Source organism: Lissotriton vulgaris, chromosome 1_1 (assembly GCF_964263255.1).
Source record: "Lissotriton vulgaris chromosome 1_1, aLisVul1.2, whole genome shotgun sequence".
Taxonomy (NCBI): domain Eukaryota; kingdom Metazoa; phylum Chordata; class Amphibia; order Caudata; family Salamandridae; genus Lissotriton; species Lissotriton vulgaris.
Window position 1 is genome coordinate 113359444 of NC_141685.1, and position 17069 is coordinate 113376512.

Consider the following 17069-nt stretch of genomic DNA (forward strand, 5'->3'; position numbering starts at 1 on the left):
AATCGGCACTGCCAACATATTTGGGGTGTTTGCAGACCGCCTCTACAGCGGGATCCTTGATCCTGGCGGGGGGGCGGTCCCACCACCACGCTCATAATATGGCGGTCAGTTCGCCTTGATGGTGGCAGTTGGACCGCAACCGAGAGTACCGCGATCATGAGGACCGTCGCACTTATAGAAAGACTCTTAATAAGCTGCTAGGTAAAGGCGGGAGTTGACATTTGAGCTGATCCAGTGTGAACAGGAAAGCATTGTGGAAAAAGGTGTCTGACACAAAATACCTGCTGGTGCTGAAAGCCCTATCGAATCTTTGCCGGACATCGGGGCCACACGCTGAGTTGCCGCCGCCGCCGCACCTTGGACTACCAGCGGCCGTTGAGCGGACTCGGTTACCCAGGGGGCCCTGCTTCGACGCACGCTGTGCGCGTCATCACCCTGTGCCAGGAGGCGCTTGAAAGCCCGGGTTCTCCCGACCATATTGTGCTGACACAAAATACCTGCTGGTGCTGAAAGCCCTATCGAATCTTTCCCGGACATCTGGGCCACACGCCGAGTTGCCGCCGCTGCCGCACCTTGGACTACCAGCGGCTGCTGAGCGGACTCGGTTACCCAGGGGGCCCTGCTTCGATGCACGCTGTTCGCGTATCACCCTGCGCCAGGAGGCGCTTGAAAGCCCGGGTTTTCCCGACCATATTGTGCTGACACAAAATACCTGCTGGTGCTGTAAGCCCTATCGAATCTTTGCCGGACATCGGGGCCACACGCCGAGTTGCCGCCGCCGCCGCACCTTGGACTACCAGCGGCCGCGTAACAAGCTTTTTTGATACAAGTTTCTATTTTCTTGCCACCTATTGCGAACATCAGGTTGAGGGCTATTCTCTGTGTTTAGGCACTATGTCGAAGACAAAGACCCCCGTAGTATCAAATACCATGGACAACTATCTGGTCCAGGTGGTTGCTAAAATTAATAATGACAGAAGGTCCTCCTTGGGCCTGAGTTTATCCCCCACCCCTACCATGCAAGACATGCCTGTAAATACATTTGAGCTAGATATCAGTAATGATCCCCCGTTACAGGACCAGCCCGATAACAACGCACTAACACAACTTATAGTGGCAATAGCTGAGTCTGACACGGAGATTATACCCGAAGAAGAGCTAGTAGTAATTGAGGATGAGCCCCCGGTACCTGTACCTGCACCAAGAGCATCCAGAGGGGGGGACAAGGGGGATAAGGGTCAACCCAAGTGTGGTGGGCTGCGTTCAAGTAAAAAAAAAAAAAACAGCCCACCCCCTAAAAGCGATATAGTAGATGGGCGGGGGCCAAACGGGGGAAAATCACTTTTGGAAGAAGACTATCTGAAGAGAATAGCAAACATGTTGGATACCAAGATAAAGGTCATTACAAAACCATTGCTGGTGAAAATTGAGCAACTAACAGAGGCGGTGCATAGATTAGGGGGGCTATTAAAGCAGACTCTAGAAGAGGTGGGAGACATTCCAAACCAAGTAGTATCCAGAATAGAGCCCAAAATGGCCCCAACAGTTCACTTACCAGGGGGCAGAGAGAATGTAACTTCCCTACCAACTACAATAAATCACCAGGGGGAAGGGGGACAACATTTAGCTGAAGAGGATTCCTTGAGATCAAGGGATAAGTACATTGCATCTTGCCCAGAGAAAGGCCCTGTAGAGCTAATTGTTGAGGCCTCCCCCCTGGTCTTGGTTTTGGCTAACGTTCCTCATTTGAAGCAGGGGAAAATAGAAACCACACCTTCCCTGATGAGTAAGGCACTGCATTGGCTGGCTCAAAATATGGCATTCTCACCGGGGGGCATGCAACAGTTGGCAGATGAGATAGTTAAGGCAAGGAGAGTTGAATGGATAGGGAGCAACCACAAAAAATTTAGGGGAGATTGTGTGGTGTTGCACCTTTCAGGCCCGGACGTTCTCCCGAACATCTTGGCTAACATATACCCCCCCCCCCCAACGTAGAACAGCTGAGATTATTCCATTAACCTTGGACTTCTTCTACACTAGACGAGGTAACATCTTGAATCCAACCATACTAAGAACTAAATGGAATACTGTGGCCAACAAGGGTAACAGGAGCTGTTCGAATAGTAGCGGGCGTGACTCTTGAAAATAGGTTCTCGGCGCTATCAAATCTAAATGAATGCGACTGACTTCATGGGGCTGAAGTTGTCGAATTCCCAAAAATAACTATTGGTAGCAAAAGTTCAAGTAGCGACGAGAGAAGGCCAGATAATGTAGCCTTGTCCGGCAGCAGGGTAGAACACTATGTAAATGAGCGAGGGATTGAACAGGATGCCTTGGCAAAGAGGATTCCGAACATAGTGGCTGGGGATCCCGGTGGGATGTCCAAGTCCTACATTAGTAAATCTAGTGGCAGTAGGACATATAGTTCATCATTAAATACAGGGTTGGAGCCCGCTAGCTGTGATTTAATGTCAATTCAGGATCTAGCTAATCCAGACTTAGATAATGGAAGTTTAACCCTCCTTTCATGGAACCTTGCTGGAATAGTAAATAAACAGGCCTCCCCAGAGTGGTGTGAGTTTATCGAACACTACGATATAATTTTGTTCCAGGAATATTGGGCATTGAACCCAGTTCACCGGCTTGGATTCCTAAACTTTTATGTCCCGGCAAAAAAAAAACCCAAAGGGCAGCCATCAGGAGGATTGATAATTTGGGTACGACAATCACTGCATTGCAAAATTCAGGAAAGCTCTCTTAAATCCAGTGATATACTATCAATTACGATCACCTGGGCAAATGGCCAAGGGACTGCCCTTTTTAATATTTATGCCTGGGGAGTTGCAGGGGGGAACACCTCGGAGGTGATAACATTACTTGACAATGATCTTGAGCATCTCCCACCGCATCTATCCATTATGGTGGGAGGTGACATGAACACTACCTTCGAACCTCTGGGACAGGAGGATTGTGCGTTGTCCTCAGAAGAGGATAGTAAGTGGGGAGTCCCACAGCTGGAACTACCGTTGGTTAGGAGATGGACGGATGTAGCAATCCAAGTTAAGAGCAGGTGTTTGTCAAGGGGACTTAGAGCAGCAAATGGGCGTACCTCGTCGGACCGACAGGGGTGCTGTACATTTGATAATGGAAGGGCTAAGAGCCGCAGAGATTATATTCTAGTGGATGTGAGGGATTGGCATAGGCTCCTAGACATGAGCATTAAACCTAGATTGGAAAGTGATCATAATCCACTATGCATGGATTTACTATTTAACAAAGGACAGCGAGCTCCAAGCATGGAGAGGGGCGCAGTGACCCTGGATATAGTTTCTACTACTGATCAGCGGCACGTAAGGTGGGGCAGATTGGTCGAAAGGCCAGAGATATTAGAGGACCTAAAGAAAGTAGTAGTCACTGAGGTTGCCACGATAAAACAACATTGTTCCAAACCTAATTTCATTAAATTCATGGAAGAAGCTCATGCCGAGTTCTTTGCCAAACTGCAAGGGTTCTTTTTAAAACCAGCAGGCCAAAGGAAGGCAGTAAAATCACCTCCCAGGCAGGGGTGGTATGACCAATCTTGCAGAAGTGCACGACTGAAACTTACTTGTGAACTCAGGAATAGAAACATTGAAGGGGTGAGGAAGGCAAGGGATGCATATAGAAAGGCCCAAATTAAAGCGAAAAGGGAATGGGACGAAAATCACTGGCTTGACTTAAAACTTGCATGTGCTGCCAAGAACCAAAAAGAATTTTGGGCAATCGTTAAATGGGACAGAGGGGGGATAGCAGAGCGCCCCCAAAATAATGTCGCAAAGAAATTATGGGTTAGATTTTTTAAGCCGCAGTATGCATATAAATTAGATCTTTGCCATTATGCACCACCCCCCATGGTCTTCTCAAAAGGGGAATTGTTTATCCTAGGTGATGTGAATATAGCATTAGATGGGGTGACCAGGGGGAGAGCGCCAGGTATCGACGGAATTCCGGCCGATGTATTTCTAAGCGACCGGGATCCATGGTGCCAATATTTTGTTTGGCTAGCCAATTCGCTTGCCCAGGGTGCTCCAATACCAAATTTTTGGAAGAGAGCGGAAATTATTCCAGTCTTTAAAAAAGGTGATAAGGCACTACCCAGCAATTACAGACCCATCAGTCTTATTGATTCTGCTCAGAAGCTGATGGGTCGTCTAGTACAAAACAAATTACAAGCATGGATTACCGAGAAAGATATTTTGTCTCCTTTTCAGGCTGGTTTCCGCCCACTAACAAGCTCCATCAATCAGGTCTTTTATTTTCTAGCTTTATACTGGAAAAACGTGACCTTGAGTGATGGCCCGTTGTATGCTGTATTTGTTGACCTGAAGTCAGCATTTGACTTAGGTCCACGGCAAAAATTATGGAGTGTAGTTGCAGAAGCTGGTATCAGCCCCGAATTACTGACATTGTTAGTTCGTATGCATGAAAATAACTATGCCAGGATCAGATGGGGGGCCCAGGGCGAAGTAACTGATCCATTCCCCGTAGAGCGTGGGGTTAGACAGGGATGCTTCCTGGCCCCCACCTTGTTTTCAATATATATTAATGGCATAGTGGACTACCTAAGGAAATCCCCTACTGATGCTCCAATACTAGACGGGGTTCGTGTGCCAGTACTTATGTTTGCTGACGATACGTTGTTGGTTTCGCGAACCCCTAGTGGCCTCCAGAAGGCGATTAATGCATTTGGGGATTTCTGCCAGATTCGGGGCTTAGAGTTAAACACTTCCAAGACTAAGTTTATGTGCATGAACTCAGTTAAAGCTTTTAAGGGCAAAATCACCTATAATGGGACTGCTTTAGAACAGGTCGACGCTTTCACATACTTAGGCATTTCCCTGCAGGGCAACATGAAATGGAAGACCCATATAGACACCGCAGTCTTAAAGTTTCATCAACTAGCAGGTGCTGTAGCACTCAAATATAAAACTTCATTAACTAAACCTGTATCTCCAGCTCTAGACATTTATAGTATGAAGTGCTTGCCCATATGGCTCAGAATTGTGGGGTTTTGCCAACCTGAGGGAGTTGTCTTTAGCCGAGAGCAAGTTCCTGCGGCGCCTGGTTGGTGTCCCGCAGAGTACACCAATTGTTCCCCTATTGTTCGATCTGGGAAGGAAAAAGATTGAGGACCTGGCTCGGCTGCGCCCACTACTATTTTGGAGACGGATTATGTCAACACCGGAGCTAGGCCACTATGCTGCTGCACTTATGGACATCATCAAGTCGGACCGAGTTCATACAATCGTATGGCTCAAAGAAATTCGGAGCATGTTGGCAAAACTCCACCTTGATCACCTTTGGGCCAACACTGATACAACTGCTTTTCCATCTAAGGAGACTTTAAAAAAATTGTATTGGGATATGATTTGGCAATCTGTCTTTTGTTCCAAACCAATCACCAAGTTAACCTGCCGTTTTCTGGAGATTAAATCTGCTCCATCACGCGAAACATACTGGGACCTCATTACAAGACCCATGGACAGAAAACTGTACTTCCAACTTAGAATTGGAACTCTGCCCTTTAATGCTTTTACACAAAAGTGGTTGCCGAATAAGGACAATAAATGCAACCATTGCAAAGACATAGTTGAGGATGTTTCGCACTTTTTGTTTTTTTGCCCTCTTTATGTCCGCCCAAGAAAAAGATGGTTAAAACCAGCGTGCCAGAATTTAGGGACACGCAGGTGCCTTGAGGCGCTTAGAATATTGGAAACAGACTGTACTCCTCATTTAGCGATTGCAGTAGCAAAATTCTTAGGATGGGCGTGGACCATACGCACTCGCACTTTAGTTGGCGGAGATGTAGACAATGTGATGTGATTTTTGTGCCCCATATTAATTAATCATGAACAATGGATGTAAAGTTCTTCTTTTTAGTACTAATGTTTTTATTCTTAATCATGAAGTGACAGCATAACTAGTTTAATGTGAGTTTTAATAATTGAATGAATTTTAAGCTTAGTATTTATTGATGTAATGATAGGGTGTTTAATGCTTTTATGACAAGTTGTCGAATAAAGCTTTTGAATTTGTTTGTTGGAAAAAGGTGTCTGGAGTTACCTTTGTCATATATACTTCCTAAAGAGCTACCTTTGTCATGTATACTTCCTGAAGAGTTACCTTTGTTATACACTTCCTAAAGAGTTACCTTTGTCATACACTTCCTGAAGAGTTACCTTGGTTAAATACTTCCTGAAGAGTTACCTTTGTTATACACTTACTGAAGAGCTACCTTTGGTAGCTTCTTTCTGAAACTGAATTATTGGCAGCGCTTCCTGATTCCTCTCTTTTTCCACAATCTGTTCTGTTTAAATGAAATATTGTCCATGTACATCTACCTAAAACTCTACCTGTAGCACATGAGTGCTCTGTAGCTGCCCTTTCTTTAGTAAGTTACTCTGTGAATAATGGTAAATCACCGCCTTTTCAGAAGTAAGTACAATGTGACATGTTCAACCACAGTTTTAATGAAATATCCATGTATGGTAAAATGTTCCTTACTAAATTTCAAATATGGTAGAGAAGAGATGTCTTCTACAGCTGGTTAAATATTGTGTATTCACATTCTTTACATTTATATTTAGTAATATTGCATTTCTTTACATCCAACAGAAAATAAGTCTTAAATGCATGGATTGATTATGAATAATGAATATAACGCATCAAACCAGCACGAATTGTCAAAAATAAGGAGCTCCAAAAACATCAGTGCAATCAGAGGCAGAGGACAGATCCAGGAAGACGCAGTCAAAGGCAATTCAGTGAGTGTACGAGTCTGAGCTCTGCACCTCAACACCCCAAGACGAAGAAATAACCTCAACAAAACTAAGACAACAAAACTGACAAACCACCTGCTGACCAGCTTTGACCATGAGGCCGGTATGAGAGTTGGAGGAAGGTCTTGTGTCTATTTAGGATCCATAGCTTGGAACAAACTCCCTCTTCAGCTTTGAGCTGTTAGCAACATGATAATGTTTAAAAAAAGGTTGGAAACTTGGCTTTTTGTCCATGTTTGAAACAAACTGATTTACTTTCTTTTTGTGACCTGTGCTTTGCCCCGGGACACTCTCTGGAGTAGCTGTTCACATTACAAGTCGCTTCACCATCATGATGTGGCTAGAGTAGTGCTTCGCTATTGAAACTGGCAACAGACCAGCATTCAGTGCTCTAGGTGTATTGCAAACTCTTTCTAGCCAAACCACAGGCACCAGGGAAAAGCACAACGAAGTGGAGCCGAACAACTGAAGGCTAAAGGAAAGCGGAGATCTGCTCTCTGAAGTACAGAGTATTGTCCCAATTTGCACCTACCGGAACGAAGATTAAGCTTTACCCGCAAGCATGCGAAGCCATTATCCATTCTAAAGATGCAATCACCCACAAGGAAGCCTTACTGATATTACAAATGTGGCAGGTATTTAGTGAGTCTTGTATTTTATAGTTAAATCGGAAATCAAGCGTCCACAATATCACACACATACAGGGAATGTGAAAATAACGCAAGTGGTTTATTAACTATGCTGACCCTTCAGGAAACACGGTCAGGAGAAAAATCGTGCAATTCCACTGAATATGTCAAGAACTTTAGCCAATTAGAAACCATAAAAGAGCATCAGCGAATACAAACAGGGGAAAAACCATACCATTGCAATGAATGTATAAAGAGCTTCAGTCGGTTAACAGACCTCCAAACACATCAGCGAACACACACAGGGGAAAAACCATACCATTGCAATGAATGTGTAAAGAGCTTCAGTCAAATTTCAAACCTCCACAGACATCAGAGAATACACACAGGGGAAAAACCATACCATTGCAGTGAATGTAAAAAGAGCTTCAGTCAAATGTCAAACCTCTTCACACATCAGAGAATACACACAGGGGAAAAACCATACCATTGCAATGAATGTATAAAGAGCTTCAGTCGGTTAACAGACCTCCAAACACATCAGCGAACCCACACAGGGGAAAAAACATACCATTGCAAGGAATGTGTAAAGAGCTTCAATCAATTATCAAACCTCCACACACATCAGCGAACACACACAGGGGAAAAACCATACCAGTGCAGTGAATGTGTAAAGAACTTCAGTCAGTTAACAGGCCTCCAGAGACATCAGCGAATACACACTGGGGAAAAATCATACCAGTGCAGTGAATGTGTAAAGAGCTTCAGTCGGTTACAAGAACTCAGAACACATCAGCGAACACACACAGGGGAAAAACCATACCAGTGCAGTGAATGTGTAAAGAGCTTCAGTCAGTTAACAGACCTCCGCAGACATCAGCGAATACACACAGGGGAAAAACCATACAATTGCAATGAATGTGGAAGTAGTTTTAGGGTACTATCACACCTCCACACACATCAGAGAACACACACAGGGGAAAAACCATACCAGTGCAGTGAATGTATAAAGAGCTTTAGTCGGTTAACAGACCTCCGGAGACATCAGCGAATACACACTGGGGAAAAACCATACCATTGCAAGGAATGTGTAAAGAGCTTCAGTCAGTTAACAGGCCTCCAGAGACATCAGCGAATACACACAGGGGAAAAACCTTACCATTGCAATGAATGTGGCAGTAGTTTTACTTACTCTTCAGCATTAAGAAATCATCAGCGAGCTCACAAAGGGCAAACAAATCTTTTAAATGCCATGAATGCTTGAAAAGCTGAAGTCCATTATCACTCCTAAGCAGGCATCAGCGAACACACGCAGAAGAAAATACTTCAAGTGCAATGAATGTGTGAAGAAATATAGTCAATTATCAAGCCTATGTAGACATCAGCTTACACACACTCGGTAAATACCGTACAACTGTAGTGAGTGTAGAAGTACCTTTAGGAAATCTTCCGCATTAAGGATTCATCAGTTAATGCACACAGAGAAAAATCCTTCAGGTGCAGTGAATGTGTGAATATCTTCTGTCAGTTATTAAACCTTCGGATACATCAACTAACATACACAGAGTAAAAATGAGCATTGCAATGAATGTCAGAAGTGATTTTGTCAATTGCAAACACACCTGGGGTAAACCGTACAATTGCACTAAAAGTGTGACAAGCTTTTGTCAATTTCTGATCCTACATAGCCTCAGCGAACACACACCTTCATTTAACTCACTTAGAAATAATCCTAGAGATGCAGTGAATTCAAAAAGAACTTAAGAACATTAACAATAATATTGACTCATCTGAGGACATAGACAGGAGCAGAACAGTGCTGTTATTGTGAGATGAAGGAATTACAGGAACAAGTATATAATTATGTGGGTTATTCAAATACCAGATGAATGAAGACTCGACTAGAAGAAATGAAGAAAACCAAAGATTTGTAGAATATTGAAAGTGTCTGTTCCCAGTGATTGTTCACTTCGGTGCACATAAAAAAAACAACGCTATATAACAGGAAATCCACTGGGAGACTAGCTCAATGTGGAATAAAAGAAAAGAAACACTGGTGGTTTTTATTTGGCGATGAAGATTTACAAAGAAAAACATCCAAGTGTTCCTGTTCATGCTACCTGTAAAAGTGTAGGGATGAATACGATTCTGCCTGCACACATTGCTATAGTAGCATAAGTGAGTTCGTTGCGAGAACGCCATTTTGCTGCTTTTGCACATGACGCTACATGTCTCTGTTTTTATAAAGACAAACTGCTTGCTTTTCCTTCACATGAGAACGGTCTGTTTTTCATATCTCTAGACTCACACTGCGACCTCAAGTCTGCACAAACTGTTCAAGGTTAAAATAACAATGTATGCTGTTGATGCAGGTTGATCAGCCCACGCTCTAGACACAACACAACACAAACACAGCTGCTCCTTTCTGAAACTCAGGTGCTTTTAATATTGCACAGCATGCATGAGACTAGCACTTGGAAAAAACCTTTCAATCGAGAAAGAGCTGTGCTGATCTGGGATGTGATTCACTTCACCTGACTTTGGAGGTATGGGGTTCCCGGTTTTAACCTGGAGATCTTGTATTATTATAATACCTAGCTCCTAGCAAGGGGAGGGTGGTACACAAGGCGCTATAGACCTGGTTCCACTATCATTATAATATGATTTCTCCCTTTGTATTTCATGGAATTGTAACAATGTTGATAGTATTGATTTTATGCATCTTTTTACTTATGTTAGCAAAGATACTGCATCTTAGAGCACGTAGTTGAAATAAACATTTTAAACTATACCGTGTCTCTGATTGCTCATGTTGTGGACATTTATGAGAATAAAAACAAAAGAGTGTTCTTGTTTCCCACTATTCCTGAGAGGTCCCAAAGTCGCTTTTTCATTGGTAGCTTCGCTGTAGTACGGAGAATGAATGAGACACTGTTGTTAGTCGGATAGGGGTTCTGGGCACTGAGGTGGATTTTTGGTACACCACAATACACTGAGGTCCTGGTTTCCTGCGCATAGTTCTGTGCATGAGCAGAATTCCCACAACATGGCACCCAAAGTCTTGATTAGTGCTTGTATCTGTTCACAATACCCTCAACACCTTTTCCGGTTAACAGGCGTGACGGATTAACCTACCTATACGAATGTGTTATAGATTAATTCAAGCATGAGATTAATAAAACGGTTCACATTTTGAATTACTACTCTTTTTTGTTGTACTGCAACTTATATAAATTGTTTTTCTTCTCTATGTCCTCATGGGTGATATTGACATAGCTCACCATAGTTGGGCAGCGCTCCGGCGTCATCTGGCGCAGTTTGGAGTACCAGACGATGGTATGTCTGTTATCTTTGTGGTGATTGCTGATTCGGCATTCCCCTTTGAGCTTTTCTACTCTTTGGTCACGTTTCCTGCAATAAATGCGGATGAGGATACGTTTCATACATACACTCACACTGCGATTCCTGTGAACTATACTCCATATAGGACACAAGAGATTCCAATTTCGGCATGGCAGCATCGTGTTTGGTTTAATGGCACCCTCCCCCATACCGTAATTCCGGTTCGGTTAGGTCCCTTGTCAATTCCTGGGGCCACTTGACCAGTCTTAGGTGGGTTCACACCATATCCACGTTATCTCAATGCTCCGATTGACGACTTGTGTCAACTTTATATCTTTTTTGTTGGGGTACATAGGGCTTAGGTTCAATATGTTTCTTGCAGCGGAACAAGTTTTAATAAATATTCTTTAAAAATGCCGACTCTGTAAGCGGCACAACGCTTGTGAATTTAAAAGCTACACGCGGTAAATAAGTCTTGTTATAATTTTAGGAGCCGTGCGATAAAGACAAGCTATCCCGGTTACACCTTTAAAGAAAAGAATCAAGTGTGTACAGCCCACCTCATGTAGGAAGCCGTCCGTTTGGACTTAGACGTGTTGCTCAGGTCGGATACAAATTTATCGATCTTTTCTCTTGACACAGGGAGCGTGTTCCCCTGCCGGGCTTGGTGATTGATGGTAATCAGGATATAGTAATTCAATCCAGTACCTACGCATCGGCAAAGGTACGTTATATAGCAAACTGGTGGCAACAAACGACGCTGGTGTTGGGTACACAAGATTATGGGTCCAATATTGTTACAATTTCTTTTATCAGAACCTGCTTTTGAAAACAGAAGCACAGGCGAACCACTTGCCGCTATTAAGACTCCGAGCCTGGAAAAGAGGTAGGATTGAGTAAGATTGTATCTTCTTCCTCCTCCCCGCTTCGTGTACATAAATGAGTGGAGAAACTCAGACTTTTTCCTTCTATCACAGGCAGTCAACATAAAATGTCCTGTTTCACAGCTTGAGCCACTTCCTTGAATACAAAGATCCATAAAAAAGTTTTCCCTAAGCCTGACGATACCGTGAGAGGCCAGGACATCAGAGACACACAGGTACATATTTTAGATTGTTTAGTGCAATACCAGGAAGAATAGAGGCTTCACGCTAGATAATTAAAACTTTATTGTTTTTCTGCATTTTACACAGAAAAGTGACAAAGCGCTGATGACAGTCTGGGTACTGGTTTCCTCGGACTAGAAACGCGTCGGCACATCTGAGGGAGCAATCAATATCACTAAGCGTTTGAACTAGCTCTGGCTGGTTTTAAAAGTCATCCTTATTTTAGGACGTGCTCCTTCCTTTTGACTTTGTCTCTTCATTCTTTATTAATTCAGATTCACTTTTTTGAAAATTTCAATTTTTTGTGTTTGTATAGTGAATTTTTTGTGGAATGTATGATACTTGTGTTGGAATTTAAATGTATTGAATGTACAGTTTTTTCCTTTTTTGCGAAACTTTCAAAAGAAGAATGAATTTTTTTCTTCGAAATAGACAGGTATAAATAAAAATACCGGGTCAAACTCAATAAGTTTGTGTTTCTCCTATGATCTGAAATAAGTTTTTGAAAATTAATTGGGTGTAGACATATTCTTGTGTTTTCTGGTTTTGGATTATCAATATTTAAATTCACATTGTCGTACATGTGCGGTACAGAACACCCACAGTTCAGCTCTCGTTAACAGTCTGATGCGAAATAGATTTAAGATCAAACGAGACATTTCAAATGGCTTTTTTTAGTCATAAGCTGTCCTCCGTTAGTAGTCAATGGACTGCGTTCACTTGTGGCGGCAAGCAAAAACATTTTAAAAGATTGGCCATGGGCTATAAAAACAGCCCAGGTGTCTTTGCCATACGTGTCGTCTCTTTCTTAGATGGCATTGATCCTGATGCGTACTCGTACATTGATGATATTTATCTAATGGATGACAAATTATGGCTGTATATGTGTCGCATTGAGCGCATCATAGTTATGTTTGCGGACTTCGGTTATAAATTTATCTTTGCAAAGTCAGACATTGCGGAGTTCACAGTGTTGTTCCTGGGCTCAACAATGAAGGTAGAGGACTTGCACCTCACTTCCTGGAGAAATGCGCATGTTTATGGTCTCCTACAACTCTGAAAAAACTACAATTCTTGCTGGGATTTTTGAATTTCGGGCGTATTTATATTCCCGATTATGCAACCGGCGATAGGATCTAAGCATTCTTATTCAGTGGCCTGCGCAATCGTGGCTGGTACCATGGTGAATGGAGAATTCAAGTCCGATGTCATGCACACGCAGACATTAGGTGACTGTACCACCCAGTTGGCAGAGCTACGTGCTCTAGTGCTGGGTTAGTGAGAATGAGGGGTAAAAGGTCCCAATCCCTTACTAGCCGTTTATTGAGCAATGGCCCCTCTTTTTTGTCAAGCTTGCCCTCGGCATGGGGAAACCCCTAACCTCCTATTATAGCAAAGTTTGAGAAAGGTGCGTCAGGGCAAGCTTTGTTTTTTATAGTCTATTATGGAAAAATTCCAATCGCACGAGACTACTCGTACCGGCATTACACCAAAATCAGGGAATCCCTAATAAAGAACGTCTGCCTCTCGTAAATGTTATTCATACTCTTGGTCACCAGCGTGTAGGAGTACACGCTGTTGGCAACAGTCTTGCTGATGAAGCAGCAAAGACCGCAGTAGCAACATATGTAGTAGCAGCAGTTACAAGATCCAACAGTAAGAATGATGAAGACATCTTGGCAGCTATAGCTGCTACAGAGATCGGTGATAATTACCCTAAGGGTTTCCCTTCTAAATACCCTTATCATTTAAGTCCTGATAAGGTTCCCTATGTGAGAATTAACAACGTGACAGGCTGATTCCTCACGCGGACCGCAGGTTACCCTTGATAACCGTCGCTCGCGAAGTCATAGCCTCGGCTCATGCTGACGTTTCAGCGTATGTCTCTATCTTACAGCAGCGTTAGTGGTGGCGTGGATTGTATAAATAAACTTGTGAATATGTCCTTTCTTGTTATGTATGTCAGCAGATTAAACCTTCAACTGCTGCACGGCCGCCACAAACTCTGCAGTACATATCTAATAGACCACTTGGTTGTGCTTATTTAATCACTGCTGACCTTTTTCTGCTGATACTGCGTATAAGTATATCTTAGTTGCAGTGGACGTTTTCTCTGCATTTGGCCACAAAGGAGTGCTGATGCTTGAACTGTCATCCGAGATTTGCATGTCTTTGTGGGAATTTTTGCATGTGGCACCTTCCATTCTGATCAGGTCCAGCGTTCACCTCTAAGGTGTACAAGGAAGCCATGGGGTCTTTGGGGGTGCATGTGAAATTTTTGTCTCCATACCGACCTGAGAGCAATTCTGTTGTGGAGCGAATGAACCGTGACTTAAAGCAATCTTTGACAGCTAGGGTTTTAGGTACTACGTGCACTAAATAATCTTCCTAGAAGATCTCTGGGTGGGCAGACCCGCACAAAAGGCTTTTTGGCATAAAAATGTTTGTCCCGGACCTTGATGGTCTAGACATGGCGGCGACAGCCGTATTCTTTGACGTAGATAATCATTCTGCTGTGTTACAGAACCTATAAGAGACTCGAGGCAGTCTTTCAAAGGAACACTTGCCCTCCACATATGGAGCTGAAGCTGCTCTACAGATTCCGGTAAATTCCGGTAGTTAGCTGGCTACCCCAAGTTGGTGACCTGGTCTGTGAGAAGGTGGAGAACAAGGAGTTCAGCCCATTGTTTCATGCACCCATTCCAGTGCTTGGCATGCAGGTCACAAGAACATTCATTTTACCACCACTTCCTGGTCGCAAGGGAAACAGGTACGACTCCATTGACAATGCCAAACTACAACGAGTGGACGATTCTTCTTAGTATGACTCCTGCTGTCTCTTGTCCAGCACTGCTGAGAAATTCTGTTTTGGCCTCTGCTGACACTAACATCCCTGACCTTGCTATAGAGATGTTCACAGTCACTAATCCATTATTAAATTCGCCAGCTGGCGATCCACATGAAGATACTGAGTATACATATCCCACAGATTTGTCATTGCCTGGTATGTAAACAAGTCTAGCTGACCAGTCACTTTTTTCCTTTGACTCTGACTCTATAACATCGAGTGCACCATTGAGGTTTTCTATTTTTGTTACTTGGTTTAAAAGACATTTTTTGGTTCCACCTTGGACTTACATGTGGTTGGTTCTCATCTCCTTTTTTTTGTTCATGTCGATTGGATTTGTGATGGTATTTTCCGTCTGGTTAATGGACACTATATAACTGAATGATCAAAAATCTGATTAATTGATGGAACTTTGGCCCCACACTCCTCATCACACATCATGAAAAGAGACCAAACTTTTGTCAACATCACAGTGTAGCCCGTGCTAGATGTTATTGAATGAGATGCTGTAAAATTTCAAATTCATGGACCCACAGAGGTGGTTAATGTTCCTAATGTACTTCGTGTTTCAATGGGAGATGTTGTGAAACACAACATACGTTCTGATGATTGAGATGTTCAAGCCATTGAAGCTCTCTTTTCCGATTTGAAATATTATGCTGCCTTTGATGCTGAGGATTTATATTTAGACTCCACAAACTACGCCGGAGTTGTGGAAAGCACACAGTATTTGTTGTAAAACAACACCACTATGACAGAAAATTAAATGTTGAAAGAGAACTGCCCACAGGGGGCAGAACGTAATTTATTGGTGCTGCAATTATTTAGTGCTTGGAATCCCACTTTTGGAAATATCCCTGTTTGCACCCACTGTTTAGAGGAACTCAACACACATAAGTAACTGGATTGTAACCAGCAATCTTTACTGTTTCTTCTTACCTGACTGGCGGATGGTTGGAGCCTGCTGAAAGTCCTGCGGTCACCTGGGAAGCTGTGCTGGCCATCTGAGGAGTTCGAGTCATCTGGAGTCATCCCCACCTTCACCGGACTGCTGCTGGCCATAGGTGGAGTCCGAGGTGGATGGTTGGAGCCTGCTGAAAGTCCTGCGGTCTCCTGGGAAGCTGTGCTGGCCATCGGTGGAGTCCGAATCGTCTGGAATCATCCCCACCTTCACCGACTGCTGAAGACCAGGTCTGCACTGGGTCTGCACTTGGAGTGCTGGCGTCGATGCCCAGGTGAAGCGTCCGGAGTGGAGCGCTAGGGGCGGACTTGGCAGAGCCTCAAGGAGCGGTCCTGGGGCACTCGCGGCAACTCTTATCGAGGCAGGCTGGGCAACTAACCCGAACCCCTGGGTGTGTCATCGCACTGCCTTGACAAAGGCTCTTGCTCCCGACGACGGCATTTTCACCTTCGTCCTGGCCCCCAGCTGCTGCTGCCCGCATTGGCGATCCTGGTCTTTGCTTCGTGGATCTGCCCGCTGCCCGCATTACCGATCTTGGTCCTCGCCTCATGGCTCTGACTTCCCAAGGCCCCCTTGATGTTCCCGGGACCTTTGGGAGCAGACCCGCAGACTGTGCCCGGCGATGCACACAACGATCCCGGTGCTCTCTGCTTTCCGAAGTTCTGGGATCATCGAGAGCTGCATTGAAGCTTAAAAAAAAAATGCTGATGACACCGATGATTGCAATGAAATGCCGATGACACCAGCTACACAGTACGGAAACAGCTATGACACACATAATTGATGGCGCCCTCCAAACCTAGATCAGAACAATACCTGCCTCCTCATCCTACTTGATCTCTCTTCAGCATTTGACACTGTCAAACACGAGAACTTACTCGAGCTGTTAAATATTAGAATGGGTGTATCAGGGACTGTACTCAAGTAGTTTACTTCCTTTCTGCATAGCCGGTCTCAGAAATTCAAGAGCAACAACTTAATGTCCCCACCTGTGCCTGTAACATTAGGCGTCCCACAAGGATCTTCCCTATCCCCAACATTGTTCAACCTAGTCATGGAGCCACTCACCACTTTGTTACAAGCATCTAATGTACACTTTCACATGTACGCTGACGACACCCAACTCTATCTCAAATTACAATCCACCGAAGACATCAAACTTCTGAACTCAATGCTCAGAAACACCCAATCATGGCTAGCCGAAAATCACCTCAAACTCAATGCTCTGAAAACTGAGTTCCTTCTGATCTCACCTCCCGCGAAAATCTCCACCACTCAAACATGGCTTAAGCACCTAACTGCACTCAATGTCCAACCTACCATCGTGGACTCCGCGATATCCTTAGGCATAACCCTTGAGGCCAA

At 43.9% G+C, this 17069-nt stretch overlaps 1 protein-coding gene across 2 annotated transcripts in view; it reads left to right on the forward strand.

Moving 5' to 3' along the window:
• The window catches only part of LOC147737664 (uncharacterized), a 184828-nt gene that overhangs the window by 88879 nt on the left and 78880 nt on the right, over positions 1-17069 (forward strand). The window contains exon 3 of one of the 2 annotated variants that reach the window (XM_086939778.1): positions 7648-10183. In XM_086939778.1, the coding sequence (XP_086795904.1) occupies positions 7648-8711 (1064 nt within the window). In that variant the 3' untranslated portion in view covers positions 8712-10183. Of the gene's footprint in view, positions 1-6660; positions 10184-17069 lie in introns of those variants that run through there. The other variant, XM_086939769.1, reaches the window with a different exon arrangement.